Source organism: Urocitellus parryii, chromosome 4 (genome assembly GCF_045843805.1).
Source record: "Urocitellus parryii isolate mUroPar1 chromosome 4, mUroPar1.hap1, whole genome shotgun sequence".
Lineage (NCBI taxonomy): Eukaryota > Metazoa > Chordata > Mammalia > Rodentia > Sciuridae > Urocitellus > Urocitellus parryii.
The window spans coordinates 197,797,233-197,821,901 of NC_135534.1; the positions used below are offsets into that span (position 1 = coordinate 197,797,233).

At 44.2% G+C, this 24,669-nt stretch overlaps 1 protein-coding gene across 1 annotated transcript in view; it reads right to left on the bottom strand.

Annotated features, from left to right (window-relative positions):
- Window positions 1–18,059: 18,059 nt before the first annotated feature.
- The window catches only part of C5 (complement C5), an 84,893-nt gene continuing 78,283 nt past the window's right edge, over window positions 18,060–24,669 (bottom strand). Inside the window, exons 39-41 of the mRNA XM_026408633.2 lie at window positions 22,308–22,391; window positions 19,063–19,201; window positions 18,060–18,206 (exon numbers count right to left, since the gene is read on the bottom strand). Coding sequence (XP_026264418.1) covers window positions 18,068–18,206; window positions 19,063–19,201; window positions 22,308–22,391 — 362 coding nt within the window. The 3' untranslated portion in view covers window positions 18,060–18,067. The remainder of the gene's footprint in view (window positions 18,207–19,062; window positions 19,202–22,307; window positions 22,392–24,669) is intronic.

Here is a 24,669-nt window from a genome sequence, read left to right on the forward strand (position 1 = left end):
CTTATCCCTTCTGAACTCCTTGTCTTACAAAAGGGGAAATGGGCCCAGAGAGAAAAGTCAGCTCACCCAGACGGCCCGAAGTGTCTTTTTCCATGTTCCTCTGTCCTTTTGTCCCAGAATGTTCTCAGTAATGCCCTGTCCCTTTGTTGCTGCATTCATTTATCTTCTCCTATCTCTGCAGCTCTGAGCTTCCTGAGGCCAACAGGCAGGGCATACACATCACTGTAATCCCTGGGGGCCCAGCCTACAGATTGCATACAGGGAGAGCCCCATTAATATTTATGAAGAGGGAATGATTTGCCATCCTAAGAAGACTTCGTGATACTAGGAGAAATATCAATCAACACTTTTCACACTTGTGGGCTCCCAAAATGTGTTTAACAAATGTGTATTTAGCTTCTACTGTGAGCCATTTGCTCATTTTAAAAAGTATCCTTGCATAAATATGTAGCATCACTTTCTGGGGAGGTCTAACTCATTTCAGATCTATACTTGCAACAATTTTTAAATGCAAAATTGAACAGACAAGAAAAGCTGTTGTGTCTAGTTGTCATCCTTAAGTTACTGTGTTCTGTAAGTAGTGTCCAGCTGCACAGCCAGAGAGCCTTGGGTTGGGCCTGCAGCTCCCTTTGGCCCCTCTACTGAAACCAGAGCTGCTGGGGGAGGCCCAGGGCCTGGCACCAGCTCCTGCCCCATCCTGCTTATCCTTTCATACAGAACATGTCGGCACACAAGCTCTCCTGAGCCGCCTTGGAGTCCCTCCAAGGACAGCCCTGGAGACCGGCCAGGAGGGAGGGTGCCCCTGGGAAGGACACATCTAGCAGGAAGCAGAGACTGTGGCAGGCAGGCACAGACATGCACATTTGCAGGGTGGCTGGATCTTCCAAGGTTTGAAAAGAAACTGGAAATCTGGACTTTGATGTGAAATGTCTTGATTTTTAGAACATTCTGTGAGCCAAAAAACAAACCCAAACCACATGAGATTCCCCACCAACCATGTCTGTGGGCCACTATTTTCAACCTCTGGTAGAGCCTGGCACTCCATAAACACGTCCTGAGCAGACGTGTGAACGTGCTGACATGGACCTCACCCGACTGCACACATACTGTACGCGTTCATCCAGATGCGGACCAGGTGCACACATGATAGGGACTGCCATTGAAAAGCGACACAAGCAGACTATTTCCTAGGATGTGGTTTTAATATTTGCATTTTCCAGCCGAGGAGAATGAATGTCAGAGCCATCTCCAAGGTCATGTAACTAGAAGGTGGTTGGACCAGAATCCCAGGCTGCCTGACCACAAAGCCTGAACCACCACACAAACCGCGCCCCTGTCTCTGGTCTCTGGATTGAAACTGCCAGTTATTTTGCATCCCTCACTAAGCTAAGCATTTGGAGACTATGGCCCCATCACCTTTCACTGTGTCCAGCACAAAATAGAAGGTGCTCGATAAATTGTTGTGGGACCGTACCCACAGGTGTACACAAACACATGTATAGGCAAGGCACATGTGCACACCCATAAAGCCGCCATCCCCAAGAACACGGCACACCCATGCTCCCACACCCACTACCACCCCTGTTCCACCTCCCAGGGTGCTGGAACCTAAGCTGTACCTCCCTGAGCTCCCTGTGCCAGCCTCCTGCCAGCCTTGCCCAGAGCCTTCACAAATAGTTTCCTGGAAATCTCCAGGCAGATGTGGTGTTCTGTTCTCCTAACTCAGGAGACAACTCAGCAGTTTTGTTTTTCAAAGTCTGGGACTCATAAACCTGGAATCTTTTCTTCATTTTTTCCACTAGAATTTTTCTTGGCTTGTTGCCTTTCCCCAGGGCTGTGGCCAGGAGGTTACTCTTGGAGCGCCCTCTGCTGGGGACCCTCCTCCCAATCTAGTGGGTAGTTGCAGAGATCTACCTCAAGACTGCTTTGCTGAAGGGGAAACCAAGTCAGAGGGGTGGTTGGGTGGGGAGAGACTGGGGGATGTGGCTCATTCTAAGTGCATGACAGAATGTGTTACTAATAAGTGTTCTTTTTTTTTGCATTATTGAAAATAATAAAAGAAACAGTTCCTGGAACTCAAAGAAAGGACCTCTACTCTCCCTAGGGTCCTTGTGTGGAGCAGGTGACAGAGATTTTGGGACATCACCTGATTCGACTTTATCCTTGAATGCCCACCACATTTAATAGATGAGGCAGCTGAGACACAGATCTTGGGGGGCGGGAGAGGCGGCATATTTACTGAGCATCTGACAGTTGCTAGTTATGCTTGCAAATCTCTATCATTTAATCTCTGCAAGCAACCTTGTGAGGTGGGTGCTTTTGCTTTCATTTTTCGGATTAAGACAAAGAGGCTCAGCGAGGTCTCCAGACCAGAAAGGGAAGGGGAAGAGCTGGGGTTTGAATCACCCCGGCTGTGCTTCTGGCTTTGCTTCTTGGCTTTTTCCCATTTGGCTCCAGGTCTGAATTCAGTGAGGCCCAGGGCAGAGTCTGAGGCAGGACTCATTGGAGGCGAGGGCTCCTTGGTCAGAAAGGGAAGGCCCTCTCCTTGGAGTCTTTAGACCGCTGTGTGTGTGTGTGTGGGGGGGGAGTGGGGGGGGAGTGGGGGGGGGAGTGGGGGGGGGCAGGTCGACAGGCAGACCCACCCGGCTTTTGGAGCCTGGGGCCGGAGAGTGAGTTCCTGGCACTGGCGGTGGTGCCAAGGTCCCTTAACCAACAGTGACAGCAGGATTGCATGGCTTCATAAACGGAACCCATGAGAGGCTCCACAGGGCAGGAGTTTTCTTGGAAAAGAAAGTGGGTCCTGGAAGGTTTTTTGTTTTTCTTCTTAATGGGGCCCTGGTTAACGACTCAAGGAAATGAAGAACATGTTTCACCAACAGTTAGTCATCGCCCTCCCTCGTCCATCGTCCACTCTGCTGCCCTGTTCAGAAACTCTCAAGACTTTTCCTGCAGGGAAAATTGCAAACATCTTATCTTGCTCGTTTGGGTCCCACTTTTGGTCTCTGCTACTTGTCTCATTGAAACAAACCTTCTAAAGGTCTGTCCACATCTCCCTTGATCCCCATTACTGGGCTTTGCTATATTATTTCTTACTGAACGGACTTTACTTCAATGGATCCAAATCTGGGTCTTTCTTTAAGACCCAGCTCAGAGGTCATCTTTTTTTTTCTTAATTTTTAAAATTGATTTTAAAAAAATAAATGACAGCAGAATGCATTACGTTTCTTATTACACATATAGAGCACGATTTTTCATATCTCTGGTTGTGTATAAAGTATGTTGACACCGATTCATGTCTTCATACATGTACTTTGGATAATGATGTCTATCACATTCCACCATCATTGCTAACCCCCTGCTCCCTCCCTTCTCCTCCCGCCCTTCTGTCCTATCTAGAGTTCGTCTTTTCCTCCCATGCTCCCTCTCCCTACCCCACTATGAGTCAGCCTCCTTATATCAGAGAAAACATTCGGAATTTGTTTTTTTGGGATTGGCTAACTTCACTTAGCATTATCTTTTCCAACTCTACCCATTTACCTGCAAATGCCAATGATTTATTCTCTTTTATTGCTGAGTAATGTTCCATTGTGTGTATATACCACATCTTCTTAATCCATTCATCTACTGAAGGGCATCTAGGTTGGTTCCACAGTTTAGCTATTGTGAATTGGGCTGCTATAAACACTGATGTGGCTGTGTCCCTGTAATATGCTGTTTTTAAGTCCTTTGGGTATAGACTGAGGAATGGGATAGCTGGGTCCAATGGTGGTTCCATTCTCAGTTTTCCAAGGAATCTATCTCCATACTGCTTTCCAGATTGGCTGCACCATTTTGCAGTTCCACCAGCAATGTATGAGTGTGCCTTTTTCCCTGCATCCTCGCCAACACTTATTGTTGTTTGTATTCTTAATACCTGCCATTCTGACTGGAGTAAGATGAAATCTTAGAGTAGTTTTTTTTTTTTTTTTAGAGAGAGAGAGAATTTTTAATATTTATTTTTCAGTTTTCAGTGGACACAACATCTTTACATCTTTATTTTATTTTTATGTGGTGCAGAGGATCGAACCCAGCACCCCACGCATGCCAGGCAAGCGCATTACCACTTGAGCCACATTCCCAGCCCAGAGTAGTTTTGATTTGCATTTCTCAGAGGTCATCTTCTCCCCCTACCATCTTCTGATTCTCATGTTGTCAGGTTGAGGGACTTAATATCGATGTGCCTTTGTTGCAAAGTCTTGGATGACAACCACATTCTGATTCTATGAGATGCTGCTGACTGTAATTTATAACTACCTTGTGCCAGGCCTTGGGGTTAGGATGACCCCTGTCCTGCAGGGATCAAGATGGGATGGAGGAATGTGGATAAGCCATCAGAAGGCTGTGGGTAGCCAGAGCTCTGGCCCAGGTGTGTTCACAGAGAGCGTTTATTGGAGCCTTCACATACATGATGGAAGAATTCTTCTACCTCTTGCAAGAACCACTATAAAGCCAGTGGTTGCCCCTAGTAATAACTATAACAGATAAGAAACTGGTGTCAAACTGTCTGGCTTCTAGTTCCGACTCTTCTTTACTCTTGACTGAGTCTACCCTTTGATGTTACCCTGAAGCCAGGCCCATGGCAAGCAGGCTGGGCACTTAGTTTGCAAACGTCAGCAATTCCAGGAAGTTTTCCTTGCTGAATTAGATTCCAGCTCTCATCACTTCTTTGTTCTGTTATTCTCAGCACTTTTTCCACTCAGCCTTGCGTCCACTTACCCTTCCACTGCAAATATAGTGAACAAACACAGCCTGCGGGATAGTGACCTGCATCTTAGCTCAGCCCATTCGGGAGAGTTGGAACTGTGATTGGAACCCAGGTGGTTTGGTGCCTGCTCCTCATCCTTTACCTAGTTATTATATAGTGGCATAACTGGCTTTATAATGATTCTTTTTTGAGGTGGCATAATATTTCATGGAATGTCCATCCATTGTTTATGTATTATATCCCCCTCTTAGGCCATCACTTTATTCATGATATTTAAAAAATCATCTAAAGTACCTCAATAATGTGTGAAGCATTCGTTTATATACCCTTATTCTAGACTCAGATCAAATTGCCACTTGATATCTCCACAAGGATGTCTAAAAGTCTTCTCAAATAGAGAAATATCCTTTTCCTACCTTGTGTCGGTTTGCAAGGCGGTGGTAATGAAATATCACTAACAACAGAGATTCAGTCTAGAGAATAGACTTATCCTGTCATAATTGTGGCGTGAGACGCCTGGAATCAAAACGTCAGCAGGACTGCGTCCAGGAGCTCTGAGGAGAGCCTGCTCCCCATTGCTCTCCTCGCTTCAGTGACAGCAATTCTTGGCGTGTCTTGGCTTGTGGATGCGTCACTCTGACTTCTGCCCGTCTTCATGTCTTCTGTTATCTGTGTCTTCTCATGATGTTCACTCTGTGTCCAAATTTCCCTCTTCTTATAAGAACATCAGTCACATTGGACGAAGGGCCTATCCTATTCCAGGATGACTCCTGTCTTTAATTATAACTTGATTTCAACAACTTTATTTTCAAATAAGGTCACATCCTGGGCATTGGGGGTTAGAATGTCAGTACATCTTTTGGAGGGACATGGTTCAAGCTCATAACAACTCCCTTCCTTATTTTCCTGAAATTTCACCTTCTCCTGTCTCCCCAGCTGTGTCAATGGCACCTGTAGTGGCTCAAGCTAAGGGTGCAATCCTTGGTTCTTCCACTTTCCTCACCCCATGCCAATTCCTTCAGCCCAACCTCCCAAATTATCCTGAATCCGTCCATTTCTCTTTACTCCGATTTCCATGGTTCTGCTTCAAGCCACTCTCACCTCTTACCAGGGCAGCTACATTAGCTCCCTGGCCCTATTCTCATCTCCAGTTTGGTTGATGGCCCTTGCTTAATACTCGCAACTGAATAATATCCAAATACTTCATAGCTGCTTACAAAATCCTATTGATCTGGCCCCTCCCACCTCTCCAGCCTCATTTGCCAGAACTTGGTTTCTTTGCTCCAGTCACATGGGCCTTCCCGCTGTTCCCTGGACCACTGGGTGTTTATCTTCACTAGCTTCCCTTCTAGAAATCTCTTTCCTGCACCTTTTGTTATGAGAATCTCAGTTTAAATGTCACCTTACATAGTGACATTTAATACACCTTCTCTGACCATCCAATCTCAGCAGTCAGCCACGGTTCTCCAGCATAAACCTTGAACTTAATTCTCTGCAAGGAATTTAGCAAGTTATATTATTTTTCTCATTTATGTGGGTATTGCTTTTTCCCCACATTGGAAATCTCCAGGAGAGCAGAGGGCTTGTTTATCTTGATTACACCACCTAGAACTGCATCTGGCTTGTAGGAGGTACTCAATAAATATTTGTTGAATGAATAATTAATCTTCCACAGAAGACCTTTGTGTATAAACCCTTTTTTTTTCTGTTTGGAAATTTAATCTACATAAATAATTCATCAGAAGGAGGGTTATTAGATCAAGAGATATAAACATATTTTGACTCTTGAAATGTATTGTTAAATTGCTTTGCAAAGAGGTAAGATCAGTTTTCATTTGTTAGGCAGCTTTTTAAGTCCTAAGTGCCAAGCTAGTGATTTCTGGTATGTGGGGGGAGGAGAAGGGAGGCATGCACTGGAGGAGGGGGTGGCCTGTCAGAGCTGCTGCCCTGGAGGGTCAGGGAGAGAGCTGCAGTGGCAATGAGCCAACTGAGCAGGTCTGGCAGGAGGGCAGCAGCCTGGTCTAAAGGCCCACAGAGAGGATGGAGGGTGCTGCTCTGCAAACTTGGGCCAGAAGAAAGCCGACAGCGCACCTGCTCTTAGCTCAGTGAGGCCTGTCCTGCATGCTTGGTTGGGGACAGGAGTGAGGACACAGAGTAGGGCCTGGATCTTTTGCTTGAAGGCTCTTTGTAGGAGGCCATTTTTAGATTGGACATGGGGTCTGGGACATAAAGTGACACCAGCGCCCCTGTATAGAAGCCTCTAGGAACCAGAGACCTGCTTTACACTGTTTCACATGGCCAGGCCTGTTCCACAGGGCCCTGCCCTGAATCCCTGCTTGGCCACTGGAGCAATGGCAGGAAGACAAATGTTCCATGCTCATAAACGGAAGCTAAAATAGTTGTCTTCATAGTAGAAAGCAGAATGGTGGTTCCTAGAGGCCCAGAAGGCTGGGGACAGGGGGAGGTTGGATACAGATACCATAATGCAGGCAGGGGCACCTCCTCACAGGTAGCTGGTTGTGCACCTGCTCTGTAAATGGAGGTGCTGGGCAACTAATCGGCTTGCTCACTGAATAGCATAAATACTGGAGAAAGTTCTACTGGGTCTCTCTTGTTTGGTGAGGGAGCCTTGGAACAGCTGGGGGTGGGCACAGGTGCCTGGGTACTGGGAAGGTTCTTGTTTATGGTGTGGTGTGCTTGGATGGAAACCATGGCAACTTTCTTGCCTTAGTCCACCTTATGCCGGACACTCCCTCTGTAACTCCGAGCCCTACTGCACAAACAGGTCTCTACTTTGACGCCGCCTCCTTCCAACCCAGTCCTCTCTTCTTCGGTCCCTGGCCCCAATATTCCCTGGATCTTTCAACTTCTTTCTTGCAAGGCACGTCCCTCCACCCTCCTGGTCATCTTCCTTAGGATCTGCTCTGATTTAGGTTCCCCAGTAACTTGTGAGGCTTGGTTTCCCCTCCTTCCTTCACCAGGGCCACAAGCCAGGATGCTGCCCACAAGCCAGAGCCGAACTCTCCCTCAGGGCTGGCTCTGTCTCTCTGCTTCTCCCCTCCTGGTGTCTGAGTGTCTCCATTCTATCTTTGCAATTGCACAATGCTTTGGCTTCTGTCTCTGTCTTTCTCTCTCATGTCCCTCCCTATTACTGGGCCTCTGCGTAGGAGCAGTTTCCTTGTACTATTATTGTGGTCAATAAATATTTAATGGCATAAACAATGTTTGTAATGTCAGTAATATCCCTTCCAGAGCCCAGCATTTTTGTCTGGCCCCTGCTGCGTCTTGCACATATTTGCTGAATGTACAATCAGCCCAAACCAGAGACTGACACTTCCTAACACATCATCCACTTCTGAACTCCTCCATGGTGCCTCTCCACTCTAAACAAAGGCCACACTCTGAGTCATGACCTTGAGGCTCTGCATGACCCCCTTACTCTTCTTACCTCTCAGCTCCTCTACCCCACCAAGGGACCCACCATACTGTACTTTTTCTTTCCTTCACATCTTTGATGCATGGTCCCACTTTGCTCTTGCAGCTCTCTGTGCTCAGGTTGATCTGTTCCTTTCCCTTTGCTCCACTTCTGTCCTCTTCATCTGCCAACTCCTCCTACTTCAGATATGAGCTCAAATACCACTTGCCCCAGGCAACTAATTAGCTTGCTCACTGGATGGCTAAATGCTAGAGAAAGTTCTAAACTGGGTTCTAAATTCTGGCTGGACCACTTACTAATTGAGTGACTATGGGCAAGTTACTTAATCTCTTTGTTTCTCTGTTTACTGCTCTATACAGGAATTATAGTTCCCACCTCTTGGATGGTTTTGTAGATTCATTAATTTGGTGAATGCAAAGAACAGTGCCTCACATATAGAGGGCATTTGGTGAGTGAATGGTTAGTTCACGCCCAGACCTGGCCTGCACACGTTCTGCACAGGGAACTGAATTTTCCTTTAGTGCCCTCCTTTTTCCTTAAGACCTCTTTGTGATTGTTGTCTGTTTTCCTTTTCCCTAGTGTCCCTAAGCTTTTTTCTTCTGCAACCAATTCTTGAAAATCCTGTGCAGAATTACTCTTAACTAAGGTATTGATTGTTAAAGGGTTATTTTTCTTCATATAGAAAACTCTGTCTTTATAGGACAATCTAGAACCTTGTTGTTCAAGGTTCAAACACCAGTTCTCTCTGGGCATCAGGTAGATGTGGAGGCTCCAGCCTACTCCAGGTCCAGAGAACCAGAACCTGCATTTTCACAAGATTTTCAACAACACTTCTTAGACTCTGATGTACCTGTAATTTTCTTGGAAAGCTTGTTAAAATATAGATTTCTGGAGCTCCCTGGGGTGGGGCCTGAGGATCTGCTTGCTTAACAAGTCTCCAGGAGAATGGCAGCCTCCAAGCATCAAAGGAAGACGTGCTAATGGGGAGATTGAAGGCCCTGGGGGACATCTATTTTCCAAGATAGTAGCCTTTCCCCATCTTTTAAAATCACCAGGCAATCTCTGCCTGTGGTTTTGTGGCACAAAAATGCTTGTGATTATTGCTGCTATGTCCATTTCTATTTAAAATTCCACAGTTTAAAAGTTCTTCACATCTTTCATTTTATTTCCTCCTTGCAATAATTCTACCAATTGCACAAGAAGAAAATTCTTGGCCTTCTTTTTAAAAAGAGCCTGATCATGTACAACCAGACGAATGAGAAGTTATACTCCATTTATGTATGATGTGTCAACATGCATTCTACTGTCATGTGTAAGTAATAGAACAAATAACAAATATATTAAAAAACAGCAAGAGACTGAGATGAAGAGAACTCAGAGAGGCAGAGGCTCACAGCCACCAGCTGCCACTGCCACCACAGGTGGCGTCTCCTGGGTCGGCACCTAGCGTTTCTCTAATACTTACAACCTTTATGGCTGATAACATCACTTCCACTTTACAGGTGACACATGGAGGCTGGATGAGGTTCAGGAACCTTCTCAGGGTCACAAGCCAGGGCAGCTCCACCCTGGTAAGCAGGTAGTACAGAGCAGTAGTTCTGCTTCTAGAAGGGAATGTGGCCCTTCTGTTTCCTGGTCAGGATCTTAATTCTTCATTATCTCGTTACTCATAGTAACAGCTCCTTTCTGTCATCATCTCTGTCTCTATCACACAGTCTCTCTCTCTCTCTCTCTCTCTCTCTCTCTCTCACACACACACACACACACACGATGTGTAGGCCACCGATGGGCCATTTAAATTTCTACCTCCATTTGCCCTTCTGCCTTTAGAGGTGAAAGGAGCCGGGGAGGAGGGATGAAAGATGACCCCCCTGGAATCCATCCAGCTTTCTCCTCCTTCTCGGGCCATATTATCTTTCTCTTTCTCTTCCTCTACTCTCAGAGAATTACAGTCCAGTCCTGGCTCTAATTTCCTACAGATTCTTTATTTAGAAAAAAAAAAAAATTAAGCCAAACAACCTGTTCCTTAACTTCAATTTCCCTTGTCTCATTGGGTTTCAATCCCCCTTCCACCTGCTCACACAACACGTACACACAGCCAAAACTCCAACCAAGAAACTCTGATTTTTTTTCTCATCAGACAGTTCGGATTTCTCTCCTGTTGCCCGTGAGAAGTGCTGCCCTGGCCCCCTCGCCCTCCCCTGAGGCCCGGCTGGCAGGAAGACACACCAGGCTGCCACCAGAGGGCAGAGGAGCTTGGTGCTACGGTTCTAGGCCCAACTGGGCTGCGGAGCCCTCAGAGAGTCCGTGCTCCTCCGTGCGGAATGCGGGCAGTTGGTGAGATGACCTCCAGGGAGGCCTCAGACATCGATATTTCATGATTCTAAGTGGAAGGTTCACAAGGAAAAACTTTCATGGCCTTTATTACCTATGGTGTGCCAGGGACATGTTGTCGGGCAGCCAGAAGTGACTTTTATTGTGCCAGGTACTGTGCTAATAATTTTACATGCATTATCTGAATTATCTCATCTCAGTCTCACAGAAACCCTCCAACCTGGGAATTATTAGTACTTCCGTTTCTCATACGAGAAAACTGAGACTTAAAGAAATGTTTTGTTTTCCTGAATATCAATGGTCTCTCACAGACGAACAGAGGTTGGACTGTTATCAGGGCCAGCCCCTCACCCTGAATGGTGCCTGCCATATTTCTGGAAGGTGGTGCCTGGACTCTGCTTGGATTTCCCCAGGGCTGGGGAAAAACTTGGTCTTTTGGAATCATTTTTTTGGTTCCATTTTTGGAACCACTTTTTGAATGGTTCTGAGTATAAGAAAACTCTTCTTCAGAGGGAGCCCAAACTTCTTTCCTTGTAACTTGTGCTACTCTGTGTGGTGGAAAGAACACAGGGCGGAGAGTCACAGGCCTCGGGCTAGTATCCCAGCCCTTCACCAAGCACCATAACCACAGGCAGGTGGCTCCTCTGGGCCTCAGTTATCCCAGGTGAACATGAAGGGATGGGAGGAGTTGAACTTGGGGTCCCTTCTGGTTTGGACACTTCAGGATTTTTATTATATCGTTCACGATGGAGGGTGTAACATACACCTATCTGATCCCAATCATGGAAACAGTGAAGGAGTGAACATTGTGTTCCAAGAACAGGTCCCTCTCTGCCAACATGTCTGTGAAGGTGGCAACCCTGCCAGCTGAGATGAATCCAGAAGGTTCTTATAAATGGAGTTCTCGTCTGGTCTTAAAACCAAATCCCTCTTCTCTCCCTCCTTCTTTTCCCTCCTTCCTACTTTTTTTCTCCTTCCTTCCCCCACCCCCCTGCCCTCCCTCTCTTTCTGATTTAGAGAATGTCTCTAAATGTGGACTACTGTAATCTCCCAAAGTTAGAGATCATCTGCCTGGAAACACACTTCTCTCATACGTTAAACAGACAGAATCGATCCTTTTCAGGAGTAGAGAAAAACCTGCAGAAACATAATCCAGAGTTGTTTCATGTCTCCTGAGAACCTTTAAATTTGGCTGCTAAACTCGTGGCTGTTGGAATCGCGGTTTTCAGTCATGAAGTCCCTGCACAACTTTTGGGGGGCCTCTGGAATAGTATGCCTAGGTGTGCTTTGTTTGTGAATGTGCATTTTCTGGGGAAAAGCATCTGTGAAAGAGAAGAACAGCCTTTGACCCTGGGGGTAGGCCTTGGTGTCTCTAGGAGTTGGCCTGATGTTCAGAGCTGGGCTGTGGTGTTCTCTGTATCTGACGTCACAGAACACCAGCCGTCAGACAAAATGAATCAAGACAATAAAAAGAATACTCCATAATCATGTTTGAGCAGAGAATAAAAATAAGAACATCGTCCAAGCCACAAAAATGACCACACATTCCCCTTTCCTGGCCAATGGGAATGCTGCTTCCCTCCCTACCTGCTAGAAAAGAATCTAGATGACCATGACTGTTCAGTCCAGAACAAGAGCTCCATTTCCTTGAAGCTTCCCTGAAATGATCCACCACCAGCCCAAATCCTATAAGGAGTCTGTTCTAACAGCCTCTTATTGAGAAGCCTCCTGAGTCTCATGGCATATGCTCTCCCTTGTTCCACTCAATAAACTTGACCTTGTCCAGTGGCAGGTGTTCCCAGTTGCCTTGACCACAGGGAATCGGAATGTCTATAGCTTTTCAGTATCTGAATGGGACTAGAGAAAAATCCTACAATCCATGCTGACCAGTCTCATTTGAAATTCATGACTAGAAACCCCAAGTGGACCCTGGAGTCAGAGAGCCAGTTATATGGCAAGTCTTGTTTTTTTTTGACTTTGGTCTTCCTGTCTTCTAGACAATTGTTCCTCCCTTCCCTATCTCAGGTGGCGATCTTCCTGCCTAGTTCTCTGAGACAGGGACTTGCACAGGTTCTCTGGCACATCCACCCACCTTCCAGTGTCTGCCCATGTACTCTCGCTCTCTGCCTACTCTCGTGGATCAGGGATGGGTACACTGCTGCCCAGGGCTAAATCCAGCCTGCCCGCCCCCTGGCCATGCTTATTCCCTTATGCATTATCTATGGCAGCATTTGTGCTGCAATGAGAGAGTTGAGTGGTTGCAGCAGAGACCTTGTGACCTGCAAAACCTAAAATGTTCACAGATATTTTAATGCATGGCCCATTACAGAAGAAGCTTGCTGACCCCTGGCATAGATGAGCTGGCGATGCACTTGGTTAAGCCTCCACTTGTACTCTAGATCCCCTGCCTCCAGCCTCTTCCAGGACATTCCTCTATCAATCATCTTTGTCTCTCCTGCAAGGTCAATAGTTTCCTGTCTATTGGATCACTCCCTTCATGCACAAATGTGTTATTTCTCCTATCTTAACTTTTTCTTCATTCTACTCTCCCAACCCATTTCTTTTGCTCCCCTTTGTGGCACAACTTCTTTAAAGAATTTATCCTCCCTGTCTCCAAATCCTCTCCTCCCATCCACTCCCCTGCCCCCACCCTGCCCCATATCTGGGACTGAACCCAGGCGTGCTTCACCACTGAGCTACATCCTCACCCATTTTTACTTTTTGAGAGAGGGTCTTGGTAAATTGCCCAGGCTAGCCGTGACTTTGTGATCCTCCTGCCACAGCCTCCAGAGTCTCTGGGATCACAGGTGACAGCCACTGGGCCTGGCCCATTTGCTCTTCATCCATTGTAATTAGGCTTCTGTCTCCACTACTTCACGGGAGTGGCATTTCTCAAAGTCACCGATGCTAAACCCAGCGCCAAGCCCTCACCCCCTTCTCCTTTTAGCAGCGTTGGTTCAGTCCAGCACTCTTCCTTCTTCCTCCCCAAACTCTTTTTTTTCTTTCACTTGGCTTGTAGGGCACCCTGCTCTCCTGGATTTTTTTTCCCCCTTAACTCTGTGGATCCTCCATCTCTTTTTCTCCATCAAATTAATATTGGGATGCTTCAAAGGTCTAGGCTTGGTCTTTATCCCCCCTCTTCTATCTATATCCACATTCTCCTTGATCTTATCCAGTCTAATGGCTTTAGATAAGAACTCAGATTGATATCAGCTCAGACCTTTCTCTTGAACTCCAGAACTGCCTGACCAGTAGTCTCATTGCCTCCTTCACTTGAATGATCCATAGTCTATTCTACAACTTGACACACCCAAAACAGATCTCCCTCCTGCCTCCTGCCTCCCTGCAGTGGCTCCATTGGCAGCCTTTCCCACCATTGTCAATGGCAACTCCATTCTTCCTTTTCTCAGGTCAAAATCTTGGTGTCATTCAGACTTACTTCCAGTCTATCAGAGGATCCAACTGAATCTACGTTGATAATATATCCAGAATTCATCTGTGTTCCAGTATGCCCACAGTACCTCTCTGGGCTGAAGTGTGAACCCTCGGGTCTGGCCTCCAACTCATCTCTACCTCCACCCTTGCGTTATTTCAATGTGGCAGTCAGACTAGTCCTTTAACATGGCTAGATAGATTGTGACACTCCTCCATTCGAAACCTTGCAGGGGCCGAAGCCCCTTCCACTGGCCTGCATCATCTGGACTGTTACCCCAGCCTCCCTGCTTGTGCTGTGGCACCCGTGCTCCTGCTGTAGGCTCCTGCTGTAGCTACCCACAATACTCTTGCACTAGTACCCATTGGCTCACTTTTACATCCTTCACATCTTGGTTCACATTTCCCCACTGAAGCCCACCCTGGCCTGACCCACCCCATGTAAAATGCAGCCCCTCTCCCCTCTCTCAGTCCCCTTGGTCTACTCTATTTTCTTTTTTTCTTACATTTCTTATCTTCTAACATTCAAGATCAGTTTCCCAATTGTTGTCCTTATTATTTCTTGCATGCCCCCCCCTCCCCTGGAGTCCCACAAGGTTAGAGATCTTGACACCAACCACCTAAAAATGGACTTGGCCTACAGTTACCTTTCTGTCAATATTTGTCGCATGCTGCTGAATAGATTAAAGACTGACCATTGCTTTGGTCCAGAGTCTCTCACTGAGCCCTCGAACTTGGGTCAGAGTCAATTCTATGCATTTCCTTAGTAGAGAGTTTCCTAGGCTTTCAACCATTTGCATGCCAATCTCTGGATTATCGCTCCAAGCATAATCTGTATTTTTATTTACTTTATCCTTTTCCTTAATAGAGACTTATTTTTTGACAACTAAATTAATTTTATCAGAATATTTCATATCATGGCTCTGATGTACTAGTTCCGTTGCTCCTAATACATTAAAATAAACATATAGCTATTAAATGAAAAAATGCTCATTTGTATTAACTGAGGTCATCTTGCTTAGCTCTTGTGGTGACCTGCCTATTCTTTTCCCTTCCATCAGAAAGGCCTCCAGCTTCTCCCACCTCCTCAAATCCCACTGTCCTTCTCTAGGCGGCCTCGGGAAGCTCCTCCAGCCTCCTTCTCTGAGCTCCCTTCACACTTACAGACAGAATGCTTAACCCAACATGTGGATGCCGACCTCCTAGTATGGTTGGGCTCATGTGTTGAAGGCATGTTTCCCAATGCAGCAAAGTTCAGAGGTGGGCTTTTGGGTAGTGAGGGACCAGGAGGGCTCTGACCTCATCAGTGGATTAGTTCATTGATAGCTGAGTGGACTACAGGAGGTGGTGGAAGCTCTAGGTGGTAGAGCATGATTGGAGGAAGTAGGGCACTAGGGGCATGCCCTGGAGAGGTATTTATTTATTTATTTTGGTACCAGGGATTGAACCCAGGGATGCTTAAAACCACTGAACCACATCCCCTGCTCTTTTTAAAATTTTTTATTTTGAGACAGGATCTTGCTTAGCTGCTTAGGGCCTCATTAAGTTGCTGAGGCTGGCTTTGAACTTGTGATCTTCCTGCCTAAGCCTCCTGAGCTGCTGGGATTATAGGTGTGCGCCCCACGCACCGCTCGAAAGGTATCGATTGACCCTGGCTTCTTTTTCTTTCTCATGAGCAGAGCAGCTTCCCTCTGCTGTGCCCTTCCACCCTGGTGTTCTTCTTCCTTGTCTCTGGCCCAAAGCAATGGACCCAGTTTGTAAAAAGCTGACTGACTAATATTCCATTTGGTTTTGTTTTCTGTTTTGCATCATAGGATAAGGAAAGATCTTCCTAGAGCTTTACAGAAAAGAGATGTTAAGAGTGCTCGACTTCCTTATTTTACAGGCTGTCAAGGACATGAAGGGGCTTTCCCCAAATCACTGCTAAGTAGGGGAAAAGCCAAGTCTTGGGTCTTCTGATTCTTCACTCTCAGAGGGGGAATCCACCAGCACTTGCTGGGTCCCTGTAATGTGCAGGAGAGAACCGTGAATAGAACAGATTCAGGCCTTACCCAGAGCTCACAGTGTGCTCAGGAAGACGTCACTACACAAACAACCTACATGATTAAGCAAATCACCCGCTTTGGGACTGACAACCCAGCTGCATTGTGGGTTAATTAGGCCACTCTGGTCTCACCTATTTGCCACTGTGCTCAGGGAGAAGGCAGCCCAGGAGCTCAGGAACTCTCAGCCTTAGGAGTAGCTCCAGTTTCCACCTCGCTGCCTTCAGCCAGATGGTGACAGGAGAGACTGCCAGGTCTGCTCTGGAGACAACCCCTCCGTTTCCAGAGTTTGGGCATCTTGGACATTTTTTGTTGTTGTTTTTGGTATTGGGGATGGAATCCAGGGAACTTTACCACTGAGTTACATTCACAGCTCTATTTTTTTTTTTTTTTTTTTAATTTTGAGACTGGCTCTTGCTAAGTTGTTGAGAATCGTGCTAACATTCTCAGACTGGTCTTGAACTTGCCATCCTCCTGCCTCAGCCTCTCAAGTTGCTGGAACTTTAGATGTGCGCCACAACACGCATGTTGCTCATTTTTGCAGAGGGAGTGCCTATGATGTGGCTTTGATGTGTAAAAAAAAAAAAAATCCCCTGAGTTTCCGGAAGCGGAAACTCTTAGTGTCATGTGTGAGGCCCATTGCAAAGCCTCAGGTAGCTTCACCTAACTGGTAAAATGCAGGTTCTTCTAAAGAGGATACACTTTTGTCCCCGTTTTACCATTATATCCAGAGCTTGTGCATTTCCTTGAGATCGTTCGTGGGGCTGGTTAACCCATGCCTAAGAAACTCCAATTCCATCTGCCTTAGTCTTAGAAAATTAAACCTAACAAGTGATGTGACATGTAGTGATTTGGAACAGGGGTGCATTTAACTGAGAAAGCACTGGAGGCTTCAGCTCTGATTCTACCTCTCGTGAGGCTAGGCAACTGGCTTTGTGTTTCTCAGCCTCCATTTCCGCAGCTGTCAAGTGTGGACAATAATGACTCCTGTACCTTCTGACATTCTTGAGACAGGAGATGGGAACATATGGGAGACTCCTTATCAGATCTCAAGTGCAACAAAATGTCACTTAAAAATTAACCTCCCGTTATGAATCCTCTTTTGTAAAGTTCACATGGAGGCTGAGAGAGAGAGACGTGTTAGGGCTAGAACAAAGGGTCTCCTGATTCTTACGGTTCTTTTCACCAGGTTACTATACCAGGGCCTGCCTTCTGGCAGAGCAATTATTGGCAAGAGCAAGTTCCTGGGGAAATTAATAGGGGCTGGGAGGGAAAGGAAGGGAGGAGAGTAGAGGGATCTCCTGTCAGGGTATGGAGAGGGCAGCGGAGGGGAGGCGGCAAAGCTGAGCTCTCTCTTACCTTCTCAGTGTGTGGAGGGGGTGGGATCGGGTCTCCTCAGGGTCAGGGTTCTCTGCTGCCACCTTTCTTACCCTCTCTCAATTTGCCTATGAATAGCTGAAGCTGCTTCTAGTATAAAATAACATGCATTTTTAGTACATTTTGAAAGGAAAGTCAAGTTTTAATGATCAGTTTCATGCTCCTTGGTATTTTCTTTCAAGCAAAGGCCATGTTTTCATAAGATACTCCACTTCAATGGAGCTATTCTTTGGGCCCCAGCAAACATTCCTGAGTGGTAGGTTTTAGGAGGTGTGCCAGTTTATTGCTTCTGGTGTCCAATAACTTTGGAGGATCTCTCTTCATACCCCCCCAAGGTCATGGTATTTCAGAAACCTACAGCTCTTCAACGTGTACTCTAATAAAAGCCAGCACCACTAATTCTAAAGGAAAGTGGGCTTTCCAAATAAGACCAGCTGTGAATGTTTTTTTTTTTTTTTTAAAAAAAGGTGTAATTTTAGCAACAGGAGTCCATACACCAAAATTCCATGCAGTTGGACTTCTTTTTTTTTTTTTTGCTTTTTTTTTTTTTTCTTTTGAATTTTTTTTAACATTTATTTTTCAGTTCTCGGCGGACACAACATCTTTGTTGGTATGTGGTGCTGGGGATCGAACCCGGGCCGCACGCATGCCAGGCGAGCGCGCTACCGCTGAGCCACATCTCCAGCCCGCAGTTGGACTTCTTCAGGCGTTTTCACAGCCATTTAAAAAGATGTCTTCAGCAAACTCATCTAAGTTAGCTATAAATGCTTGGCATGATGGACATGACGTGTCTGTAGGCCAATATTCAATCCAGGTTGAGGAGTCTAATGGGTAGATGTACCTACCAAGAAGAAATGGAAATGGAAACAGAGTTTGTGATGACGGCCACACACAGAGCGAAGCTGTATTAGATCTCCCTGGTAAGAGACTATGGGCAGGTTCCCAGGGCCCCAGCTGTCAGTCATACTCTTTGGAACCAGCCTGGGGAGTGCTTAGACCCTTAAAAGATGGTGGGCTGTTTGGGGCTCCCATGGCTAAAGGTGGTAATGGCATCTGTGTCACGGTCCATATTTCGTAAACAGATTTTAAGGTACATATTTTTTTTTTTTTCCAGATCAAGATGGTTTAATAGGTAAATTCTACTTAAAAAAGAATTCAAACCAGTCTTTAAATTCTCACTCAAATAGGAACATTTCCAAACTAAGTATATGAGGCCAGTATCACCCTGATATAAATATAGAGAAAGACATCACAAGTCAAGAAAACTATAGGCTGGTATTCCTCACAAAAGTAGATGTATAAATTATCCATTGTTGGTTCAACACGGACAGTCAACTAGTGTGGTATCACATGTTGGCAGGATGAAAGATAAAAATGACATGATCAAACTGGCATGGTGGTGCCCATTTGTAGTCCTTAAGGTACATATTTAAACATTTTCTGAGGACAGATTAAGGGAGCTGGTGTGGTGCTCCTGAACTGATTCATCATGCTGGTTCCGTCATCCAGATGGCCTGTCACATAGCTGCCAGGACATTGCCAGCACTTCTTTGTTGTCAGCACGTGTTAGTTCATTTATGTTTGCAATGGTTTCTTGGTAAAGAGCCGGGTGCATAAGAAGCGTATTGTGCAAATAAGTATGAGCTACACTCAGTTTTGGAGGGAAGATCAGAGGCCTCAAACTACTGGTGACTTACTTGAAGCTGAAATTGTATTTTATCTGCAGGGCTTCTTTACCCATAATTAAATACTGTCTTCCTTTTACCAGGTCTGCATTAGCACAGGTGGTCTTTTTGATGAAGGTGATTTCAGACCCTTTCTCAGCGACGGCTTCTCCTGAGAGACACAAGGAAGCTTATCACTTTCTTGTTCTCATGTCACAGTTATCAACCCTCTCAAGCGTCCAGTTCCTTATGGCTTCTGAGAGGTTAATGGCCACTGGAGAGCAGCATTAGCCACATGGTTAAGACTTAGACTCTGGAGCCAGACTGTCTCACTCAAGCTCTAGCTGTGCCATTTCTTGGCTGTGTGACTCTGGGCAAATACTCTATGCTCTGTATTAAGGACTCAGTCCTTCCACCTGAAAAATAGGCATGATGATAAAACCTACCTTGTGGATTGTTGTGAGATTCAATGGGTCAATGTGTGACCAGTGCTTAGAGCACAGTAAGAATCATGTGTTTGTTATTACTGCTCTTATAGACTCAGAATTATTGCTCTAATAGTTGAACAATATTAATTCCCATGTGTCATATAGCAAAAGAGAAAAGCATTTGGTAGCTGGCAAAGGTCAACTTTGTTGAAAAGAATAAGACATGAAAGGCTTGGAAAATTTTAAGGAGAAGAACTGGGATTCCCAAAGGATTCAGAGTCGCCTAGAAGCTGGTTCTTCTTCCTGGAATGCGCTCCTCCCCACGTTGGTCTGTTGAATTCTACCCCTCTTTAGACCCACTTTCAATCTTCACAGTATCCACTAAAACTTTCTTGTCTACTCTCTGTTGTATGAGTAATGGGGATGGAACCCAGGGCTGGAGGCTGCTGGAGGAGAGCTCCACCACTGAGCTACACCCCCAGCCCTCCCTCACTCCTTTTCTCATGAATTTCTATCAGTGTTTCACACCACGTGTGTGTCTCCTCATCTAGACTAGCAATTTCTTAAGGCAAGGACTGTGTCTGATTCACTGCTATATATTTAGGACTGATATTTATGTATTTAGGACTGATATTTTAACTTTTTTTTTTAAAGAGAGAGAGAGAGAGAATTTTAAATATTTATTTATTTTCTAGCTTTCGGCGGACAGACACAACATCTTTGTTTGTATGTGGTGCTGAGGATCGAACCTGGGCCGCATGCATGCCAGGCGAGCGCTACTGCTTGCGCCACATCCCCAGCCCGTGATATTTTAACTTTTTATACTCTGGCAGAGCACAGTGCTGCACACATGTAATCCCAGCAATTTGTGAGGCTGAGGCAGGGGGATCATAAGTTCCAGGCCAGACTCAGCAGTTTCGTGAGACTCTGACTCAAAATAAAAAATGAAAAGGGCTGGGAATGTAATTCAGTGGCAAAGCACTCCTGGGTTCAATTCCCAATACCAAACAAGCAACAATCTCACACACGCACACGCACACGCACGCACACACACACACGCACACACACACACACACACGCACACACGCACACCCCCCTCTGGTAGAGTCATTTTAATTGTTAAATCCTGAAAAAAAATTTGAACGTGTCTGAAAACCATATTTAATAAATGTGTCCATGGAAAAACTTTAATTAATAACGTAAATTGTTCAGGCTCATTTTCTTAGGCTATCCCAGTGCCACGGTGTCCTGTTACAGCAACATCTGAACCACATGCCCACGCAATCTGCCAAGTCAACCATTGTCATACTATGCAGTGTGGATACATGGGCATTATCATCATCATTATTATTATTATTGTTATTATTTTGTGTGTGTGGTGCTGGGGATTGAACCCAGGGCCTTGTGCGTATGAGGCAGCACTCTACCAACTGAGCTATATTCCCAGCCTTGGGCCTTATTATTTTTAAAAACTTTTGTTAGTGGAAAATTTCAAGTATATTTAGAAGAGAGAATAAATCTTTTTTCTGTTTATATCCTCATCTACTATATGTACCCTTATGCTTTAGGAGAAAAATCAGTTTATCATTATCCACCAACTATATCATTTATCCTTGGTTCTGAGTGGTTTCTTGTTAGTAGGCAACAATTCTTAAGCAAGTAGTAAGTGTGTATTATTTTAATGTTTATGTAAATTCAAAATTTATAACTATTAAAAAGGAACATCCAGAATGGGGAGATAAAGTATATAAAAATGGCTTAACATTCCCTTTTAGGTATCATAAAAGTTAATCCCCTGCATCTATAGAATAATGAAATGACACTCACAAAGGACTACAGTTTGGAAATCATCTGATACTGTGTAAAGCTCAAGACAATCTTGATACAATGCAAAAAAATTGGTACACAGTAAAACAAATAATTTTTATTTTGGGAATGAAAAGCATTTATCATTCAGTAAAAAGGGGTGGCTTATTGTTTGTGATGTGGGTGTTGAATGTAAACAGTGCTCAAAAAATGGAGGAGTGGTGGAATGATCAGAGTGCTAAATACCTATTTCATGAGAAAGGTAATCCATTCAAATAGAGAAAACCTGTGACCACCCATGAGGAAAAACCGAAACAGCATCACAAACAACTTTTATAAAGTGAAACGCTTAAAACTAGGAAAAATGTTGTTAGTGTTGATAAAACAAATTAAAATGAGGAAAATATTATTAGAATTTTTAGAACACTTTTAGACTCAAAATACTTGATAGGAATTAAGAGAAAAATTGACATAAATATATTATTATAATTTATGTTTAGGATCTATTTATTTTTTTTTTAAGCATCGGAAATTTACTGGTTGCTCAAAACATTACATTGATCTTGACATCATATATCATACGTTTGTTTCAAATGGGGTATGAATTCTTATTATTCCCCCGTGTACAGATTGCAGAATGGGATCTATTTATTATAGAACTTACACCTACTGAAATGAGAAAATAGCTGTTGGGTAGATATGAATAAGGCAATAAGCTAAATTTTCATCATGTTAAATAAATGAACTACTTCATTTAAAAACGTGTTTTAAGTGACTCAAAACAAAAAATTGCACTTTGAGGTTGGCTTATGGTTTTTGTTAACCTCAAACTGTTTTGCTGAGGTTTGAGATTAAAAGATTCATTGAGAAATATTTACATGAACACCTTTAAAGGATGTGTCTCCCCAAGTATAATATAAAACTCTATGAAGACAGAAGTCTGTTTTATTCAAGTTGATACAACTCTGGGTCGAACATAATGCCTGACAAACAGTAAGTGCTAAACGTTTGTTGAATGAATGAAAGAAATGCATGAAGGCTCACCTGCTTTGTAGACATCTAGAAGAGTTGCTGAGTACCTGACAAAAACGTTGTCTTCAGTGATGGATGTGATGCTGACTTTGTAAGCTGGTCAGAGAGCAAAGCAAGACAAGACAAAAACAAATAATTCAGGCTGAATACCACTGATACTATGTTCAATAAAAGCCAGAGTTCGCCAAACAAATGAGAAATGCAGCACGGCAGCTATTATGGGAAACCTGAGGTAGATCTTACTTCTCCCAAGGAGCCTTCCTAAGCCCCTTCCTAAGCCTATGAGAATCATTAGCTCTGGCCATGGTTACAGAACAGGCTGATGAGGGTAAGAGACGTACCAAATTAAACAACAGAAGCACGTAAAACCCACCAACAAGATAAACTCATGTTAGATGTAAAGTTCAGATGTTCATCCTTTAAGATTAGTGGCGTCACACCATGGGCACTTTGAATGAAAGAGCCCCTTCCTTCTCTACCTGGGACAGTGGCCCTTTCTCTCTCTGTCAGGCCTACCAGGGGAAACAACCTGCCAGCTTGTCTCCTTGATTTTCTTCCTCATATATCTTCATTGATTCTGATGTTTGATTTTAACAGGATTCTGTTTTCTCACTCATCCTTGCTGGGATTGGCAACTATCTGACATGAGCCATCCCAATCCTAATTTTGAAGGTTCAGGCATCAGTGTTTGACTCATGGCATGCTGGACCTCGGCTCTGGAATGACCTGCTTGAAGGGAATCATCTCTTCTACTTGGCTTCATAGAAGACTCCTTTCTTATTTGTGCATTTGTTGGGGATGGAGTTGCAGAGAAAGAACTAAAAAAGAGATTTTATTTCTGAGATCCTTCTAGTCTATCAGTCTATCCTAGATAAAGATAAATGATGGATAGAGAGTGAACTCACTGCGGCAGAAGAAAAAGTTATGTAAATCAGTGGCTTAAGATGTGTAAAAAAGGGGTTGGGGTATGGCTCAGTGGTAGAGGGCTTGCCTAGCACGTGTGAGGCACTGGGTTCGATTCTCAGCATCACATAGAAAAATAAGTAAATAAAGTCATTATGTCCATCTACAACAAAAAAAATTCAAAAAAATTAAAAAAAATCATAAAAGATGTCCTGGATTTCAGATGTATGTCTTTGTGTTGGACATGGACAATGTACCTACCATATGAGGATGGGTCGAGAGAGGGGACTATTTTGTTTCCATTGTATTATTACAGTAATAGTCTATGGTTTCCAGAAAAAGCCAGTTTTATATTATACTTGGGGAGACACATCCTTTAAAGGTGTTCTTGAAAATATTTCTCAATGAATCCTTTCATCTCAAACCTCTTTTCTTGAAAGTAATACCCTAAATCCAGGTTGTGTTTACTCTCTATGTTAAAATTGGTTTCTGATATCTCAGAGTTAAAATAGTTCTAAAATGGAAGGAAGAAAGAATTTAGTGAAATTTTTGTTTGTTTGCTAAAACAATATAATATTCTCTTTGTCTTGATATATTTAAAAAAACTGCAGTGGGTCTTGGCTGAGTCAGACTTTTTAAAAATCAAGATGAGTTCATAGAAAAGAAATAGCTTAAAGCATTCAAAATTTATTCTGATAGCGGTGTTTCCTTCCATTAAGAGAATTCAGTAGATTATGATGGGAAAAAATATTGGAGCCCAGGATGTATTTTAGTCTACCACATACTTCCTGCATGACCTTGAGCAAATGTTTCAGTCTCCTTAAGGCCCATTTTCTTTATTAGTAAAACACTGATAAAGCTTGTAAAATACTCAGAGTGTGTATGTGTGTGTGTGTGTGTGTGTGTGTGTGTGTTTTCCCCATGCTGGGGACTGAATCTAGGGCTTTCAGAGTTTCACATATGCTAGGCAAGTGCTCTACCACTGAGCTACATGCCCAGCCCTTTTTATTTTTGAGACAGGGTGTGACTAACTTGCCCAGTCTGGCCTCAAACTTGTGATCCTCCTGAGTCGCTGGGATTACAGGTGTGTGCCACCACATTAGGTTTCTGAAAGGCCTCTTCTGGAATTCCAGTGAGAAACCACACACAAAAACAGTAGGTAATTACAACGTGCCAAATCAACTGTAGTTTTTTTTTTTTTTTTTTTTTTTTTACTTAGAAATGATACCCTTCCAATAAAAAAAGACATAGTGTACAATATGATCTCTGTCTTTTAAGAAAATATCTTGATTTTTGAGTTATAGATGGACACAATATCCTTATTGTTTATTTTTATGTAGTGCTGAGGGCCAAACCCAGTGCCTCACATGTGCAAGGCAAGCACTCTACCACTGAGCTACAGCCCTAGCCCTGATCTCTCTTTCTTAAGGAAAAAAAAAAAAGTGCCAGAAATAATCATGGGAAGCTATGG